The following is a 15429-nucleotide window of genomic DNA, read 5'->3' as shown; positions in this document are numbered from 1 at the left end:
TGGAAATTCGTATCTTAATCATAGTTTGCTATAGTATCCTTCAAAGAATCACAGATGAAATTTGAAGCTAATTATGAAAAGTGCTATGGTTTAATGTCAGAAAAGACTTACAGTGCTTATTTATGCATGCTCATACTCTGTCCTGTGCTGCTCTGCATGGGTGTATTACACATGGAAATGCATAACTAGCAATTTTCATGTTGACTTTGAAAGATAATGTAATCTAGGAACATTAATATGAAAATATGGTCTTTTTTTTCTTAGTCTATTGACAGCTTATGCATTGAACTTTGGGAAATTGGTGTAAATGCCATGATTGCACAGTGTGATCTAATGAAAACAGTGCTGGACAACTCATCATCAGTGTCATTTTCCTCTATGTTGTATAAACATCTGTTTGACTGTGAACATGTCACTTAGCATTAGATGTCTTAGTTTCCTTTCTTTAAAATGATAGTAATTATTATTCTATTTTTTATTGATATTCTCAAATGAAAACATCTATAGCAATTTATTTGTAAGAAACAGGAGCTTCTATTACAACACTGTTGGCAAATAGGTTTATGTCCTTAATGTAGCTGTAGCATATGAGGATATTTTCCATGCAGGATGAAACATTTGCATTAGTAGATGCCATGCAGTCAATGGCCAACATGTTCTTCCATCGTACCGTGGAGCTAATGCTGCCTATATCCTGCCGGTGCTAGAGACAGGAGTGCTGTGTTGGAAGGATAGGCAGAGCAAGGGAAGAGCAGATGTAGGATTCACCTGTTTTCATTATTTTGTGTCACTACATGTAACCTAGTGTCAAATTTTGTTCTAAACAAATTAAGGAAATTGTCTTAGTTTAGAAACTGTTCTCAACTGGTAACAACTAAGGGACAACATTCAGTCTATTGACAATATTTTATGAGAGTGCTTTATCTTTCAAAGACTTGCATAAAAAGAATTGTTAATACATGTTGGATGAGGCAAGCTTAGAAGAATCAAAATCAATAATAAGTGTTGATTTTTACTAATCAAACAGGTTGCAACTGTTTAAATAATTTGGCTACAAAATTAATTATCTTTAATATTGAATTTTTGTCTTAGACCTGGAATAGATAGACAAGTACCATTCAGTATAATAGACATTTAGCTTACTAGAAGTTTAGCATGTATCCCTAGGCATACTTTTGTTCTCCTTTAAAAGACATAAATATAATGTGAAAAACCAATCTTCTATGATGAATAGTCACTGAAACATCTCTTGTAATAACAGTTAATAAAAGCTTAGTAATGTGGCCTGCAGACTCATCTATTATATGTTAAGAACTAATTCACTTAACTTGTTTTACTGGCTTTCTGGAATTCATTGTGAACTACTCACTTTTAAGATGGTAACTGGATGTTTTTTCAGTGTGTTTGTTCATGGACAATAAAACTGGGGAAAACAAAGACCTGCCGTATTTGCCTTCTTGGATGCTGTTTTGCAGATACTCATTTACTCATCCATTCACCCAGAAAAAAAAACAGGTAGATGCATGGTGCAGTTTTCAATATTTTCTGGTCTTCAAAGATTTAATCAGAGCTAGGATTCCTTTAACAAGTCACCAGAGACACTGCATGATGATTGATTGGTACAGAGTATAAATAAGATATCATTGTAGTGAGCCATGTTGCCAAAGCAGTCACTAAAGCAAAGCTCCTTATCTTTTGAAAAGGTGAAAGTTTCATTTGAAGGTGTGTTGCCTTTATAGCCAGCAGCTGGAATCAGGCTGCAGGAATGCTGATGAGAGAAGGGACAATGCATTCATGTCACTGTTCAAAATAGCATATTACCTTTTCAGTATGATATGGCAGCTCATGGTGGTTTTCACCAAGGTGGGGCTATGGCTGTCTCTGTTCAGAGTACTTGTAAATTTACGGTATCTTCTTACCATTTTGCTCCTACTGTCATCAGTGGAATTTGTATGTGCTGTGATGCTGGAAGATGGGTGTAGTTCTGTTACACTGAGTTATTTAAAGGCTTTGCGTATTCAAATATTTCTAAGTTTTTCATCACTGTAGTTTGTAAGAGACTACCAAGATTTGATAGAGAATCACAACCATTCCATTGAGGATAGTTAAAGTTCCAATACCTTGATTTTAATATTTTTAAGCACTTAGTTGCAAATGCTGATGTGCAAGCCAGCTTTCATGCCCTTCTCTTTACTAGAGAGAGCAAATTGCTAGTTTTTACAGGCCAGCACTGAAAAGAGAAATCAGAAAACCCATTTGAAGGAAAGAAACCATCATATGTGCAGGACATAAGACATATTTTCTGCAATTGTTATTGGTTTTCACAGTGATGATATGTAACCCTAGAGTTTACCACCTAGCTGTTTCTGGCTGTTAGCTGTGCTTGATCTAGCTAATGGCTGTAAATCTCATCCTAACCATGTCTTCTTGGCAGGTGTAAAATGCTAGCAAACCAAAATTCTGAGAACCTCCTTTATTTGTCTCTAGAGCACTGTGAGGAATTTCTGTTCAGAAGCCCAAATTTTACAGCATTGTTCACACAAGACCTAGTGACTGATTGCATTGCATTACCTCTTTGTTTGTCTCACCTCTCAAAGCATCCCGCCAGATGTAACTTTGTGCTATGGCACTTCTCTCTCTTCTCTCACTCATTCCAGTGAACAAAAATGTGATTAAATGTATTCATGGTAATTCTGAAACAAAAGAATATTCTGAATCTAAGAACTGTGAGCACAGACGAACTACTCCTTTGCCAGTGTAAGGAATGTGTGAGTTTTTTGGGAGAAATAATGTCACCTATTTAGCTAACCGGTACAGCTGGAAGTAGAGAACTTTGATTTCTGTGCCTGAAAGTTTCTCAGTTTTTCCAACTGTGTCAGCTAGCCTCATCAAATATATTACCTCTCACTACCATAGTCTGCCTTATATTCTTAAACCATTACAGCTACAAGAATAGCACATTGCCAACACAGACTGTAATGCCCTGTGTATTAGTTGCTGGTATCTTAAAAACTACTTTAAAAAGAGGTTACTGAGTTAGCTTGGGAGGTAATTCCTGTTAACTCCACCATCCGTGGAAATATTTAAGAGATACGTAGACGTGGCACTTAGGGACATGGTTTAGTAATAAACACATGGCAGTGCTGGGTTGAAGATTGGACTGGATGACCTGAAGGGTCTTTTCCAACCCAAACAATTCCATGATTCTATGAAATATGCATAGGTAGTGTTTAGTAGTTCAGTTGCACAAAAACACCTTTGTATGTTATGTTCCAAGAAAAGAATCATGTGGGGCAAAAAAATTAACCAATCTAACAGAAGGAAATTATTTAACTGGTAGGTTTAAAAAGAGTTAGAAATTGCTGCAGCGTACACTGGGAAAAAGGAGAGGTTGTCCTCCATCATATGATGTGGTACACATCCTTTACCACATGAGTGGAGTTCAAAAAGGAGAATAGGACCTAGCAGTTCACTGTTGGCAAATCCACTCTGGGGTCTAAAGATGTTATTAAGGAAAATGCACTTATTGTTGATTTTCTCTTTGGTCATCAAAGCACATAATGAAAGCCACCATCTCTTGTTCTAATCCTCTTAAGATATTAGGGTCTGGGTAGGCTGCTTCTGACTTGTTCATCATGGGGTCCTGTGGGTGATACAAGCAGACAAGTACTGCCTGCTAGTAATAGAAGTTAAAATGCTAGAAAAGCAGGCTTCAGGTTTGTCTCATCAGCCAGAGCACTGGTTAATGCTGGGTTTGTAGAATGCCCTACATATGTGTGTGTCTGAAGATGAATCATTCCCATCTTCCACCAGGGCTGGCTTTTTAAGTCTAAAATGTGATTTGGCATGTTTTCAAAAACCCATTAAGACATGTGTTGAAAATATCATAATCAAAATGATCTTGTTAAAATATTGGGTTTATCTTAATATTCAGTAGTATATAATTCACTACCTGGATGAGTTTTTCTTTTGCCAAATAAATCCATGTTTTTGTTCCTTTGCCAGAATAAATCCTTTGAGCCTTTATCAAAGTGAAAGGGCAATAACCTGCTACACAGTACGAAAGAATTAGGTGATAAAGTGTTACAATAAAAAATGAATTTAATAAGTACACGTTTCTCAAATTATACTTTGATTTTTGAAGTGAATGCAGAAACCTTACTCAACATTGATTTGATAATTGTTGTAAAGTATTAACACATTTCCTTTATTTTAAAATCTCTATGTGAAGTATGTTTTTAAATTATACATTTTAAAATTCACCAAAAGATCAAACATCTAAATTAACTGTGCTGACTAAAAGCATATATTCTGTAATGTGAAACAGACTGTGAGTAATAAGAACTAGATGGAGTAGGAATAGGATGCCTACCCACCAAAGTACAGATAACTTATTTACCTTGTAAGCTCTCAACAGCTGGAAGAAATAAAGTTATGTAAATAGTACCCAAAGTAGCTGGAAACTATAAGCACTGCTACAAATGTGTAGATATGTTTAAATAGTGGGGAGTTTTAAATTACTGTATAATGCTTGCATAAAATATGCAGGTCTCCTAATTTTGTTTTAAGAATCTACAAAAATTTTGATACAGTTGTGTAAGTTGTGTCGTCCACACAGAATTTTATTATGCAATTTGTTTACAGTCTTGGGGCTCACTGAAAGGCAATTTTAATGATACTGTAGGGCATGGGGAAGACAGTGGAAAACAGTGAATAGGCAAGTTAAGAATAAAAGGGTATTATATGAAATTTAGTCTAAAAGATAGCTTGAATGAGCTCTGACAGAGCTGATATTGCTGGTAGTTTCCTGTACCAGGAACTACCATAGAACCCCACCAGGAAGTGTGTTACAGAGCAGGATCACATTACACCCTTGTTTTATGGTTCGTTTCACTTATTTAATGCAATTTGAGTACCTGTAACAAAAGAGCACTCAAAAAGGGAATGTTTATTATTTGGAAATATGTCATTTCTGTAAGTCAAGTTGGGTTTTGGGGACACTTGATGTGCCTGTGTGAGGCAAGGCAGATCAGTATGACCATGCAACAGGCTGTATGGCAAAAGCAAAGTGTTTCCATATTAATGAAATTTTAAGGATGATGCAGTTCCTTTGTATATATTTGCTTTTGTCTGTCTACTGTAGTAAACCAAGTGTACTACAGTGCTACAACAACAAAAAACATGGTAATTTTCCCTTACTACTCCAAGTACATTTTAATATAGTACAGTGGTTTATTAAAATTATGTCAACTGAAAGTGTTGTGTAGTGTTCTAGCTGATTTATAGAGCATGATAAAACATTCCAAAATCTCTGGAAATGAGGAACATGCTACAGCCTGTATTGGTCTGACATATGAAAAAGGAGTGTTTAATGTGCTAAGCAGATAATTATTCATCAATTCTGGCAGAGGAACTAATTTTTATTAATGCAGTACTTAAAAATGTGTGGAATGAACAGCTGGATGCCACAGTTGTGGCTTGCCATATTAAGTCTCTGTCTGTTTTCCCCTACAGTGATCTCAGTATGAACAACATTACTAAGCTGCCCTCAAACCCTGTGCACAATCTACGCTTCCTGGAAGAGCTGTAAGTATCATTGTATCCTTGATGGGCCCAGTCAGCGCTAGACACATTCCTGTGTTTGTCACTCCTGCTTACTGTGGGAACCAGATAAAACGGTGCAGGAAAGCTGTCAGCCTGACACTTTTGGCACATGCGGAAACACTTAGTTGAAAAAAAAACAATTGCTGTGATTCTGGAAATGAACTTATAAAAGAGTTACCATGAGGCTACAACTTCTCTAAGCAGAGACAGAGCCAAACAAATTAAAATTTTTAAACAAGGACTGTTTAAAAGAGCTGGATTGCTTTTTGGAAATAGTTAAGCAGCAGGATATTAAAAGTTTGAATACTGGCTCATGTTTATTAAAATCCCAAGTAAAGCTGTAATCAAAACCAAAACCTGCTGCCTTGTTCTGCTGGTGTCAAGGACAATTGAGTCCACATTTCATAGTATGGAGGCTTCTTGTCCTAATCACTTTTAATTACTGTTTCCTTACTCTTAAACTTAGCATCCCTGAAGGCTGACTGTGGAGTACAGAATCCTGCAAAGAGCTTAGTTACGCTATCTACTACATTCACCGTGGGGAAAAAAGTGCATTGGGAAAACTGGCTGATCAAGCACAACATCAAAAGAGGAATGTTGGCTTGAAGTGATTGTGACTAACCAAAAGTGAAAAGTATTGTGCATTCATGAGACCTGGATTTGCCAGTGACTCTAGTTATAATGGCCGGAGCTTGAAAGAAAATTTAGGTTTCTGAGGAGTGATGGAGACTCCATAAATGATGCACCATAGATCTTGTGAAAAAAGCTGGCACCTGTATTTGTCTGAGTACCTCTAAATATTGATTAAAAGCCTTTTATTAAATGTGGCTTTTAAGTTTTTAGAACTGAAAACCTTTTTTTTAGCGCACTTAGCTGCTAACATGCCATAAAATCCATATAAGATGTGTGCGAAGTCATGGTGCTACCCTTCTTGCAAAGATGTTATCTGTTTTAAGCTATGAAATGTGTACAGTCCTCTGCAATTTAGGTGGGTATTGCACTGACAATTTTCAGTGTCCTAGCTTACTCTCAATTGAATTTTCCCACTTGGTCTTTCCAGTCAGAATCTACCAAAAAAAAACAAAAAAAAACCAAAAAAAGCAACAACTGATCAAACCAAACAAAAAAATCGAAACCATTTTGTATGCTAACTTCAGACAATACCCTATTTGCAAGCGGGTTTTCCTTTCCTGTCTCATTTCTATTACTCTCAGTACTTCTATTTGGAAAGCTTTATTTCATTTTATTCTGTCTCTCTTCCTTTACTTACTCCTTTTCTTTGGTTATCAATATCTGTCTTGCCATTAGTGCAACTTTCAAATAATGTAACAAACAGGAACAAAACAGAGAGGGATGTCACACGCCAAGTGTTAACAATATTAGTTGCATATGGAATGAATCGTGCCTCAAAGCCCCTGCTTGTGGAGTTCTTCATCATGTTCTTGTTTGCTTGTCCAATCTCCTGTCAGTTGTAATAACCTTACTAAACCAGCCAACCCAATTGCTTTCTGGCCATTAAAGGAAAGAAATTAAATGAAAGTTTGGGCTTTTTCTGGAAATTCTAATACATCCAGGTTACCTTCACTATTTAATTTAATGATTAGATCACAGAATCACAGAATCAGCAGGATTGGAAAAGACTTTTGAGATCATCAAGTCCAACCTATGACCTAACACCACCTTAGCAACCACTGAGTGCCACATGCATTATTTTTTTTAAACACCTCCAGAGATGGTGACTCCACCTCCCTGGGCAGGTAAATGGCCCAAATTGTAAGAGTTAAGTCACTGCTTGGGAACTCTTGTGTGGCGTATATCAGCTTCCTAATCAAGACCTTTGAAAGTGTTCTTGCTTTCTCCTTGTGCTGGGCCTACCTTTTTCACTGGAAATATTAAACCTTTATTCTTACAAGCTTCTGCTCCAAATTAAGTAATTCCAGTCTTTCACCTGCTGGTAATACCAGCAAGGTATTTATATTTTTACTGTGTTTTGTTCTACATATACATATTCAACTCTTCCATTTGTTTCACACCAGACAATCACTTCTATTTCTCATTAGTTTAGTGCTGTTTCATTAATTCCTTCTAGTTTGTATTCACTTTTAAAATAAGCTTAAAAAATGGAAGCCTTGGAAGATGGAAGGCAACTGATGTGAGGCAACTTCTCATTGTGCTGAGATTGTTTGGTATTCAGAGGCATGCAAGGCAATTCAGCCTAGTATTATATAGAAAAATGTATAGACAATAGAAAGGGAATTTTTGATTTTATTCAGTTTTGAAGTGAGGGAGAACAACCATTGTAGTTCTCATGCTCCCTTATATTGATTTTTGAGCAGTGATTATACATATGAATTTTTTTTGCCATCCATGTGATTTTTTTTTCCAGTTTACCTGAGAAATCTGTGCTTTGTTTGTGTGGCTCAGTTAAAAGGTACTCTTGAAAAAAAACTTAGCCCACAATTCAGGCATTGTTGAAGTAAGATTTTATATGATCTTTACTAAAGCAATCTTTCATAAAATTAAAATCCATCTTAGAAATGTTCATCTGTTCTTTGAAGTACATAACAGCAGGAGCTTGAAATGCAGCTTTTAGGGTTTTTCTAGTGCTGAGAAAAGTCTCATTAATCCCTTTATTAGAGATCTGGTTCAAATATCTGATCTGGTTCAAAGCTCATGACTGAATGCTGAATTTTAGCTTAGATGTTACATCCTTACTGCCTGGTTTGGCAATACTATTAAGTGATTATCCTGAAAGAACTGAGGTTTTGTTAAAGCAGTTAAACTAATTGTTTTGATTCCAAAACAGTGGCATATAAGACAGATCTGTTTAGCCAGTTCTGACCTTCCAGGCTAAGTCTGGTCCACTTTTACAGCCAAGGTTAGACACCTCTCCATGCAGCATTCTTGCAAACCTGATGATCATGACTGGTACTTATTCTTAATCAAAGACTATGATCACTAAAGTAAAACATATTGAAAGTGTTTTTTGGGTGAATGTTCCTCCAAAAATTTTGGAAAACGTTGAAGTACTTGAGACTTTCTAACTCTCAAAATAATGAATTCTGAGCAAATCTTCTATTTGTGAAAATGATGGGCCTTTCAGATTTAATTTTCTCTTAAAACATGTATGACAGAACTCCCACCAAGAAAGAAGTATGTTTCAGCTGCTTGATTATCAGCAAGTTGCTCTGCATGAACTTGTACAACACTATTAAGTCAAATTCTTCATTATAAATTCAAAATAACTGCAGATATTTATCAGTCTGAACGAATCCAAGACTCACTCTCATGTGGATTATTTCTAGACATATGTCATTATACAGGATGTGTAGAATGCCTGTTCTAATAGAGTGGTGAATTAGAGTAATGAATGGAAAAAAGATTTTTAAAAAAATCTAAAGGGTGGGACTCAACAGTTTTAGAGGCAACTACATCTGAGTGGAGACCTAATATTTTGTGATTACTTGCACTTCAAAGCAGTGCCTGAAACTATTTTATTTTAGAAATTAATGTCTCAATGAAACATGAGGAAGAAAGCCAATAATGATTTAAAACTATTTGAATCAGACCTACCTACAAAATCTCTCCAACTAGATATATATCCACATATAAATATATATGCATAAATATATGCACAGACACCCACACATGCACATATATAAAGCTTTAATTTTAATTTTAAACCCAGAAACATTCCACAGATAAGCAAACCTTCAAGTGATATTTAGTAAATTGCTATTTTTCAGCAACTTCAATTAGGTGTTTTAGTAAAAGAGCAACAAAAGGCTGTTGTATTACAGTTATTTTACTACAGAGCAGTACAGTCCCAAAAAACCTCTTTTCTACAAAATCAAGTAATGAAGTCACCCCAAATAATTTGCAATCTACTTGCACTGCAAGAATGTTTTCTGACACATATGGTTATTTTAAAATAATCTTGAAAACAAATTAATATATCTACAAAGTTCTTAGATTGGTCTTGGCATTATTATAGTGATCTTTCAGGCACAAGTGTCTTTAAAAGCACAATTTACTCTAATACAGAAGTACAAAACTGCAGATACAGTACATAAGAGATGTATTATGTGAATCTCACCATGATTTCTGTTGAAATCCCTTTACACTCCAAAAGTGGTCAAGAAGCCACTGTATTTGTGAAAAAGTCCTAAATTACCAGGCATGATCTGTTATGAGCTGGTTGGTTTTTGTTTTTTTCTTTTCACTTCTCCCTCCATTCACTCTTTCTTGCTGCAAAGAGGTTTTCAAAGGGTTAATGGGAACCAGGTGTTCTTTTCCCCACTGACTCTGAGATGTGGGACTGAGATCTCTGGTCATGTACATTTTTGAAGGCTGAAAGCATTTGCTCTTGGAGTCCTGTGCAGTCTTTTGTTTTGTACTGGTGTAGGCATATTAGGACTAGCATTGAAAACAGATTCTGTACTTTAAACTATAACATAAGCTGGTAGAAAACATGATGAAAGTGCTGCAGCCATAGTCCAAAACTTTTTTCAGAAAGTGGGAGAATCATGTAATTTACTTCAACAATCTTGGAACATTAACATTAAATACTAAAATATTTCCTAAAGGTTAATCTGCATACATTTAAAAGCCCCTAAGGCAAGAGTAAAAATGCTGGCAACTGACATGCAGAGCTAAAATAAAAAGAGAGTATCATCTAGTGGTCTCAAACTATCCACACATTCCAATGTCACTTCAATACCAGTTTTACAGTTCTTTCACAGCAGGGTTTAGCAGAGCTGGTCCTGGTGGAAATTGGTTTGTGTCACCTCCATCAGCTAAAGTTTCAAAAACTGTTACTGCTAAGTGACTTGTGATCCCCCAGATAATTTCAGAGCCATTCACAATCTAACACCTAAGTTGTGAATTCAGCTTCTTCACACAAATTGCAAATTTGGTTTCTTCACTTCATGTGTGCATCATGCAGATCAGACTGTGTCACTGTGTTCAATTCATGGTGTTTGTCAGTGAGAAATATCTGTCACCAGCCCAGCAAATGGCCCATGGCACACTGTAAATTCTGTTGCTGCAAGACAAATTTTGCTCATACCTGAGGACTGTGGTTTCCCAACTTTGCTTTAATATAGAGCTGCACCCAAAGTCTTGACAGAGGGAAGTGCACCAGTTGTCTTGAAATAAGTTGGTAAAAACCGTAAGGAGATGTTTACCTAGTTAATCAGTTGGAAAGAATTACAAGTTTTCTCCCCTAGTTTTTGCATGCACAGTTTAGGTTTACTAAAAAAGAACAAAGCCAAGCACAGAGGATTCCTACTGTATGAGCTAACAACTTGTAACATTTACATCCACAAAGCAAGGGCCCTGGTGTTCTGGAGCTCTCACTGCTTTTGATGCCATCCCTTTGATGCCACCAAAGCAAGTAGCAGCAAAGAACTCGCCCATGTGGATGTGTCAGCCTGACATCCTCCAAACTGCCCTTTTTGTCATCTTATCAAGAATAACAAGATGATGAACAGGGAAAAAAAAGAGGGAGAGAGAAAAACAACAGAGCAAATGCCTTACTAAATCAGAGCTGCTTGCATTGGTTATTATATAGCTTGTGCTGACAGATAATTATTCTGGAAATGTTAATGCAAATTGCACAGAGCAACCTTGACACTGAAACTGCTCTTCATCTGTGGGGTAAAGGGGAAGAAGGGGAGATGGTGGGATAGGGAAAAGATAAAAGAAAACCAAAAACATTCAGATATGCTTGCAAGCAGAAGCAATAAATGTTCTAGGTTGAAATCCAAGAAACCTTGTCAGTGCTGCTGCATTACCCTTATTGAGTGTCTGTTGAAGTTTGGTTTTGGCTTGTAGCTTATAAATGCTTTCTGGTACTTGTAATTTATTATCCAGCAATGTTCATTAGGAACTAGTTTGGAACATCAAAAAGAGTCATTGGAAGTGCTTATTGTGTTTTGTGATCAATACAGATAGTGACATTACGCTTAATTAAACTAGGGTGAAGCGTGCTATATATCTGTAGATCCTGAGGCAGGATTTTAATTTAAGTCTTACAAATGCTGTGTGTGCTGCAGTAGCAGGTATGCAGAAATAATTTCCTTCTTTTTGTCAGTGGAAGTTCAGCCTGTTTGTAGACTGCTTCATTTCAGTGCAGTGAGAACTTTTGGTACCCACATAGGTCAATTTTTTTCACTTGCTTAGGATGATGGGTAAGGAGTTCAGACCACATCACATTTATATCTAATAGGTTCTTGAGCACAGTAGAACCAAATTCTTCCCTCTAAGTTGTTTATTTGAATTTTCAAAGAGGAGTAGATGGAATTCCTCCAGTAATTAATTGCTGTTGCCTCATTGAACCACTCAGAAAAAAGCAGCAATCTCAAAACCTGGATCTACACAATTTGTGTTCTTTGCCTATCACACTGAAATGACTAAACAGCTAATACATTTTTCATTATTTTCAGTTTGATCATACTGCAGGGTGCTGCAGTACACTTCAGCCAGTTCCTGCTATTAATGATTATTATTTCCTGCCTTTTCTGATGATACTGACACTACTGGGATAAAACCAAAACCAGCATCAGAAGTGTAAATGACACTTGGGAGACCCAGCCTAGGAAATATTTTGTGTATGATCCACCATTTATTGCTCCATCTTGCTGTAGCATTTAAATACTGAGAAAGAAATTTTAAGATCGTTCTGAGGGTTGTGATTTGATGACAACTTTCTTCAACCATAGAGGTACTGCCTCGTAATGATTGTATCCATGAGTTCCACAGCTGGGAGCAGTGTGGGATGTCCTGGCCATGCTGGAGTCCCTCCTGACAGTTGTCCTTGCTGTGATTGGAAGGCAGGTGCTTGGATACCTGCTCAGCAGAAGGAGCTGCTGCTGTCAGTGCTGGCTGGGGACAGCTTCACAAAGGAACAGATCAGTTTTCTTTAGCAGTGATTGGATCACAACCATGCTGGATGCAGAAAGAGTCTGTGCCTTTTTTAAGTGGAGAAAGAAACTGTATGTTTTGAACCATATTCTTAACTGACAAAAATCTATGATCTGTTTCATCAAAGGCAGTTCAAGATCAAATACACACTGATTTCATTCCAACTGCTTTAGGTCTGTTGGAGTTATTCCAGTTTACACCCTATGAGAATTTGGCACATGCATTTTAAAAGGCAATTAGGCCCTAAAGCAAGAGCAGACTGTGTTGTATTTGAATTTCCAACTAAATTCTAAGTAGCAATAAACGTAACATGCAGCACAATTATGACTTGCACACTCTTCTCCCCTTATTTAAAGAAAGGAGAATATTTTTACATTTTCTTCTTTGATCTCTCTGACCATTCAGTTCTTAATAGATCATTTGACTCACATTTCTTTTTATATTACTGTAATTTTATAGTTTTAATTAACATGACAGATAGAAATATAAAAAGATAAGTAAAATACACACTAACATTTAAATTCATAGGCTAGCAAAGTAACTCTTAAAAAACATTTTGAAATAAGTGTTGATATCATCTGTGAATTAGTAACACTGCAATTAATCATCTATTAATTAATACATTTCTATTGCATTGGTCTGAGAATAATCATTAATACATTTAAAATCAAACTCTTAACGTTTTAGTTGACTTTGGTTAAGTGCTATATGAATATCCATATTGCCAAAGGTTTTTTGATGTAAGCAGCAGAAACGTTTCACGTTACCTATTTATCGACGTATATGTAAGCTGAAGAAAATTAGAAATAAAAATACATAAATTACATATTGGTTATATATTTATATAAGTGGAGTAAATATTTGTGTAGTCGTGTGATTGTGTACCTCTAACAAAATTCAATAGGAAACAAAATTGAGGCAAGACTCAAGATTGGTAAATTCTTCCTTGAATAAAGCCAATTTTTTATACTGGAACAAGTTTTTCTAGAAAAATATTTCGACATTTATATTTTCTTGTTATACTTCCATGTTGTTCCTCCCCAAGTCGCCATTTCCTCCATTAGAAATTGGGTTGTAGGTTAAGGATTGATAGAAGTGTTATTGTTGCAGCTCCTCAAAGAGAAGTAAATTACTGGCAAATATGATACTGTGGCAGGATGCAAATGAGAGCCCCACTTCTACTTGTGTCAGCACAAATTTTTCCCCTGACTTCAATGAGACTGATATTTCACCATGGATCTTTATCAGGTATTCAGAACAATTATGGCAGTTGGAGGAGGCAGAGCAGGCTTTTAAGAAAGAAGTTTCAAATTACAAAAGAGAGTTTCTTGTCTGTACACAAGGTATAAAAGACACAGTCCATGATTACATTAATTTTAATGGAATTTTCTACATACTAGCATTTTAGCACCAAATTCAGGAAGGTACCACATACAGCAGAACAGGCCCATCTTTTGGGGTTTTTCACTGTCTCAGGCCTTCTGAATTTTCAATTTATATTCACAAAAAGAAGATTCTTCTATGTAATTTCTTTTCAATTTTCTGTCTGGAGAGGTTTTTAGCTGGAGCATATAATGGAGTAAGTGATAAGTGGAACATCTGTTTTCCAAAAAAACACATAAAGCTGACTGGATTGTGACTCTGTTGATATTAACCTAGTCATATAGATATAGGTACAGAAATACATATATGGATGTAGACCTATCCATGATAACATTGTCTTAGCATGTGCAGTCTTTGCTCTTATTTCTTAAATAAAATCAGCAAACCAATTAGTGAACAGAAGTAAAATGCAGAGTCAGAGACATATAGAAAGATTTTAGTTCACAGAATTATTCTTGTAGAAATGCCTCTGTATCTTCACACAGTTGAAGATTTCAGATTGCACTCACTATTCCATTTTGTATAAGATATTGCACTACATGGGAACTGATTAAATATAATGCAACAAGTGATGCAATGACATATAACCTAATCTGTATTAAAGGGCATGCACTGGCATTAGTCTAGAAACTCTGAGTCAGTCTGGTATTCATATCATAGTTTACTGGCAAATACTATGAGTCAAATATATTTATAAGAAATTTGAGTGTGATTAATTTCTACATAATTTTATCTGTTCTGAAATACAACAGTTTCACTTTGCAATAGTGAATTTTTACATTTTTTATTACCATTACATGTTGAGTCACACTGAGATCCAGTGTCATCTATTCTCCTGTTTCAACACCTTGCAATATTTGATAAGTAACTTGTCCCAGAAAACTCCATTGTGCTAATCCTCTTAGAACACATGAATATTGACCAATGTAAATATATGCTTTTTCCCAAGGAGACAGTTGCCTCCCTTTCATGTCTTTTCTTGAGTTTTGATACTACTAGATGCTTGATCAGCATTTGCTGGACTAGATCTTACTTAAGCAGAGAAGGAAAGCGGCCACTACCAATATTGTAGTGTCAATGTCTTCTGCAGACTGAGAAGTAGGTGTGTTAGATTTCCCACAGGTTCTTCCTACAGTTGGTGGAAATGTGTTGTCTTTATTAAATTCCACAGTTTTTTATCTGTAGAGAAGATTTTGTAGTGTTTCAAGTTCACCTTCATCCCAGCAGTTATAGAGGAGATGCTTGGTACCAGGTAAAGTTTGTCCTGGTGCAGAAAACATCCACATAAAAAGCTGTTTAGAGCTGGCAAACAAAAATTATTGTACTAGAAATGTAAAGTTGACTGTTCTCAGTCACAACTCATATTTATTTGCTTCCTTCTGATGAATGAAGTTTTTTTCTTTTCAGACAATCAAAGGAAAATGAGAACAAAGTTTCTGATAATTTTTGGAGCTTTAGTTCTCTTGTCTGGGAATATTCTTTTGACTGGATGACCACCATTTCTCAGAACTATGACAC

The 15429-nt window shown here is 36.0% G+C and overlaps 1 protein-coding gene across 1 annotated transcript in view; it reads left to right on the top strand.

The window, feature by feature from the left end:
• The window catches only part of LGR5 (leucine rich repeat containing G protein-coupled receptor 5), an 89134-nt gene that overhangs the window by 31684 nt on the left and 42021 nt on the right, over window positions 1-15429 (top strand). The window contains exon 2 of the mRNA XM_058805221.1: window positions 5515-5586. Within this exon, the coding sequence (XP_058661204.1) occupies window positions 5515-5586 (72 nt within the window). The remainder of the gene's footprint in view (window positions 1-5514; window positions 5587-15429) is intronic.

The sequence above is a fragment of the Ammospiza caudacuta genome, chromosome 5 (genome assembly GCF_027887145.1).
Source record: "Ammospiza caudacuta isolate bAmmCau1 chromosome 5, bAmmCau1.pri, whole genome shotgun sequence".
Lineage (NCBI taxonomy): Eukaryota > Metazoa > Chordata > Aves > Passeriformes > Passerellidae > Ammospiza > Ammospiza caudacuta.
The sequence above is the reverse complement of the archived record's forward strand: the minus strand, read 5'-3'. Positions and strand labels throughout refer to the sequence as shown.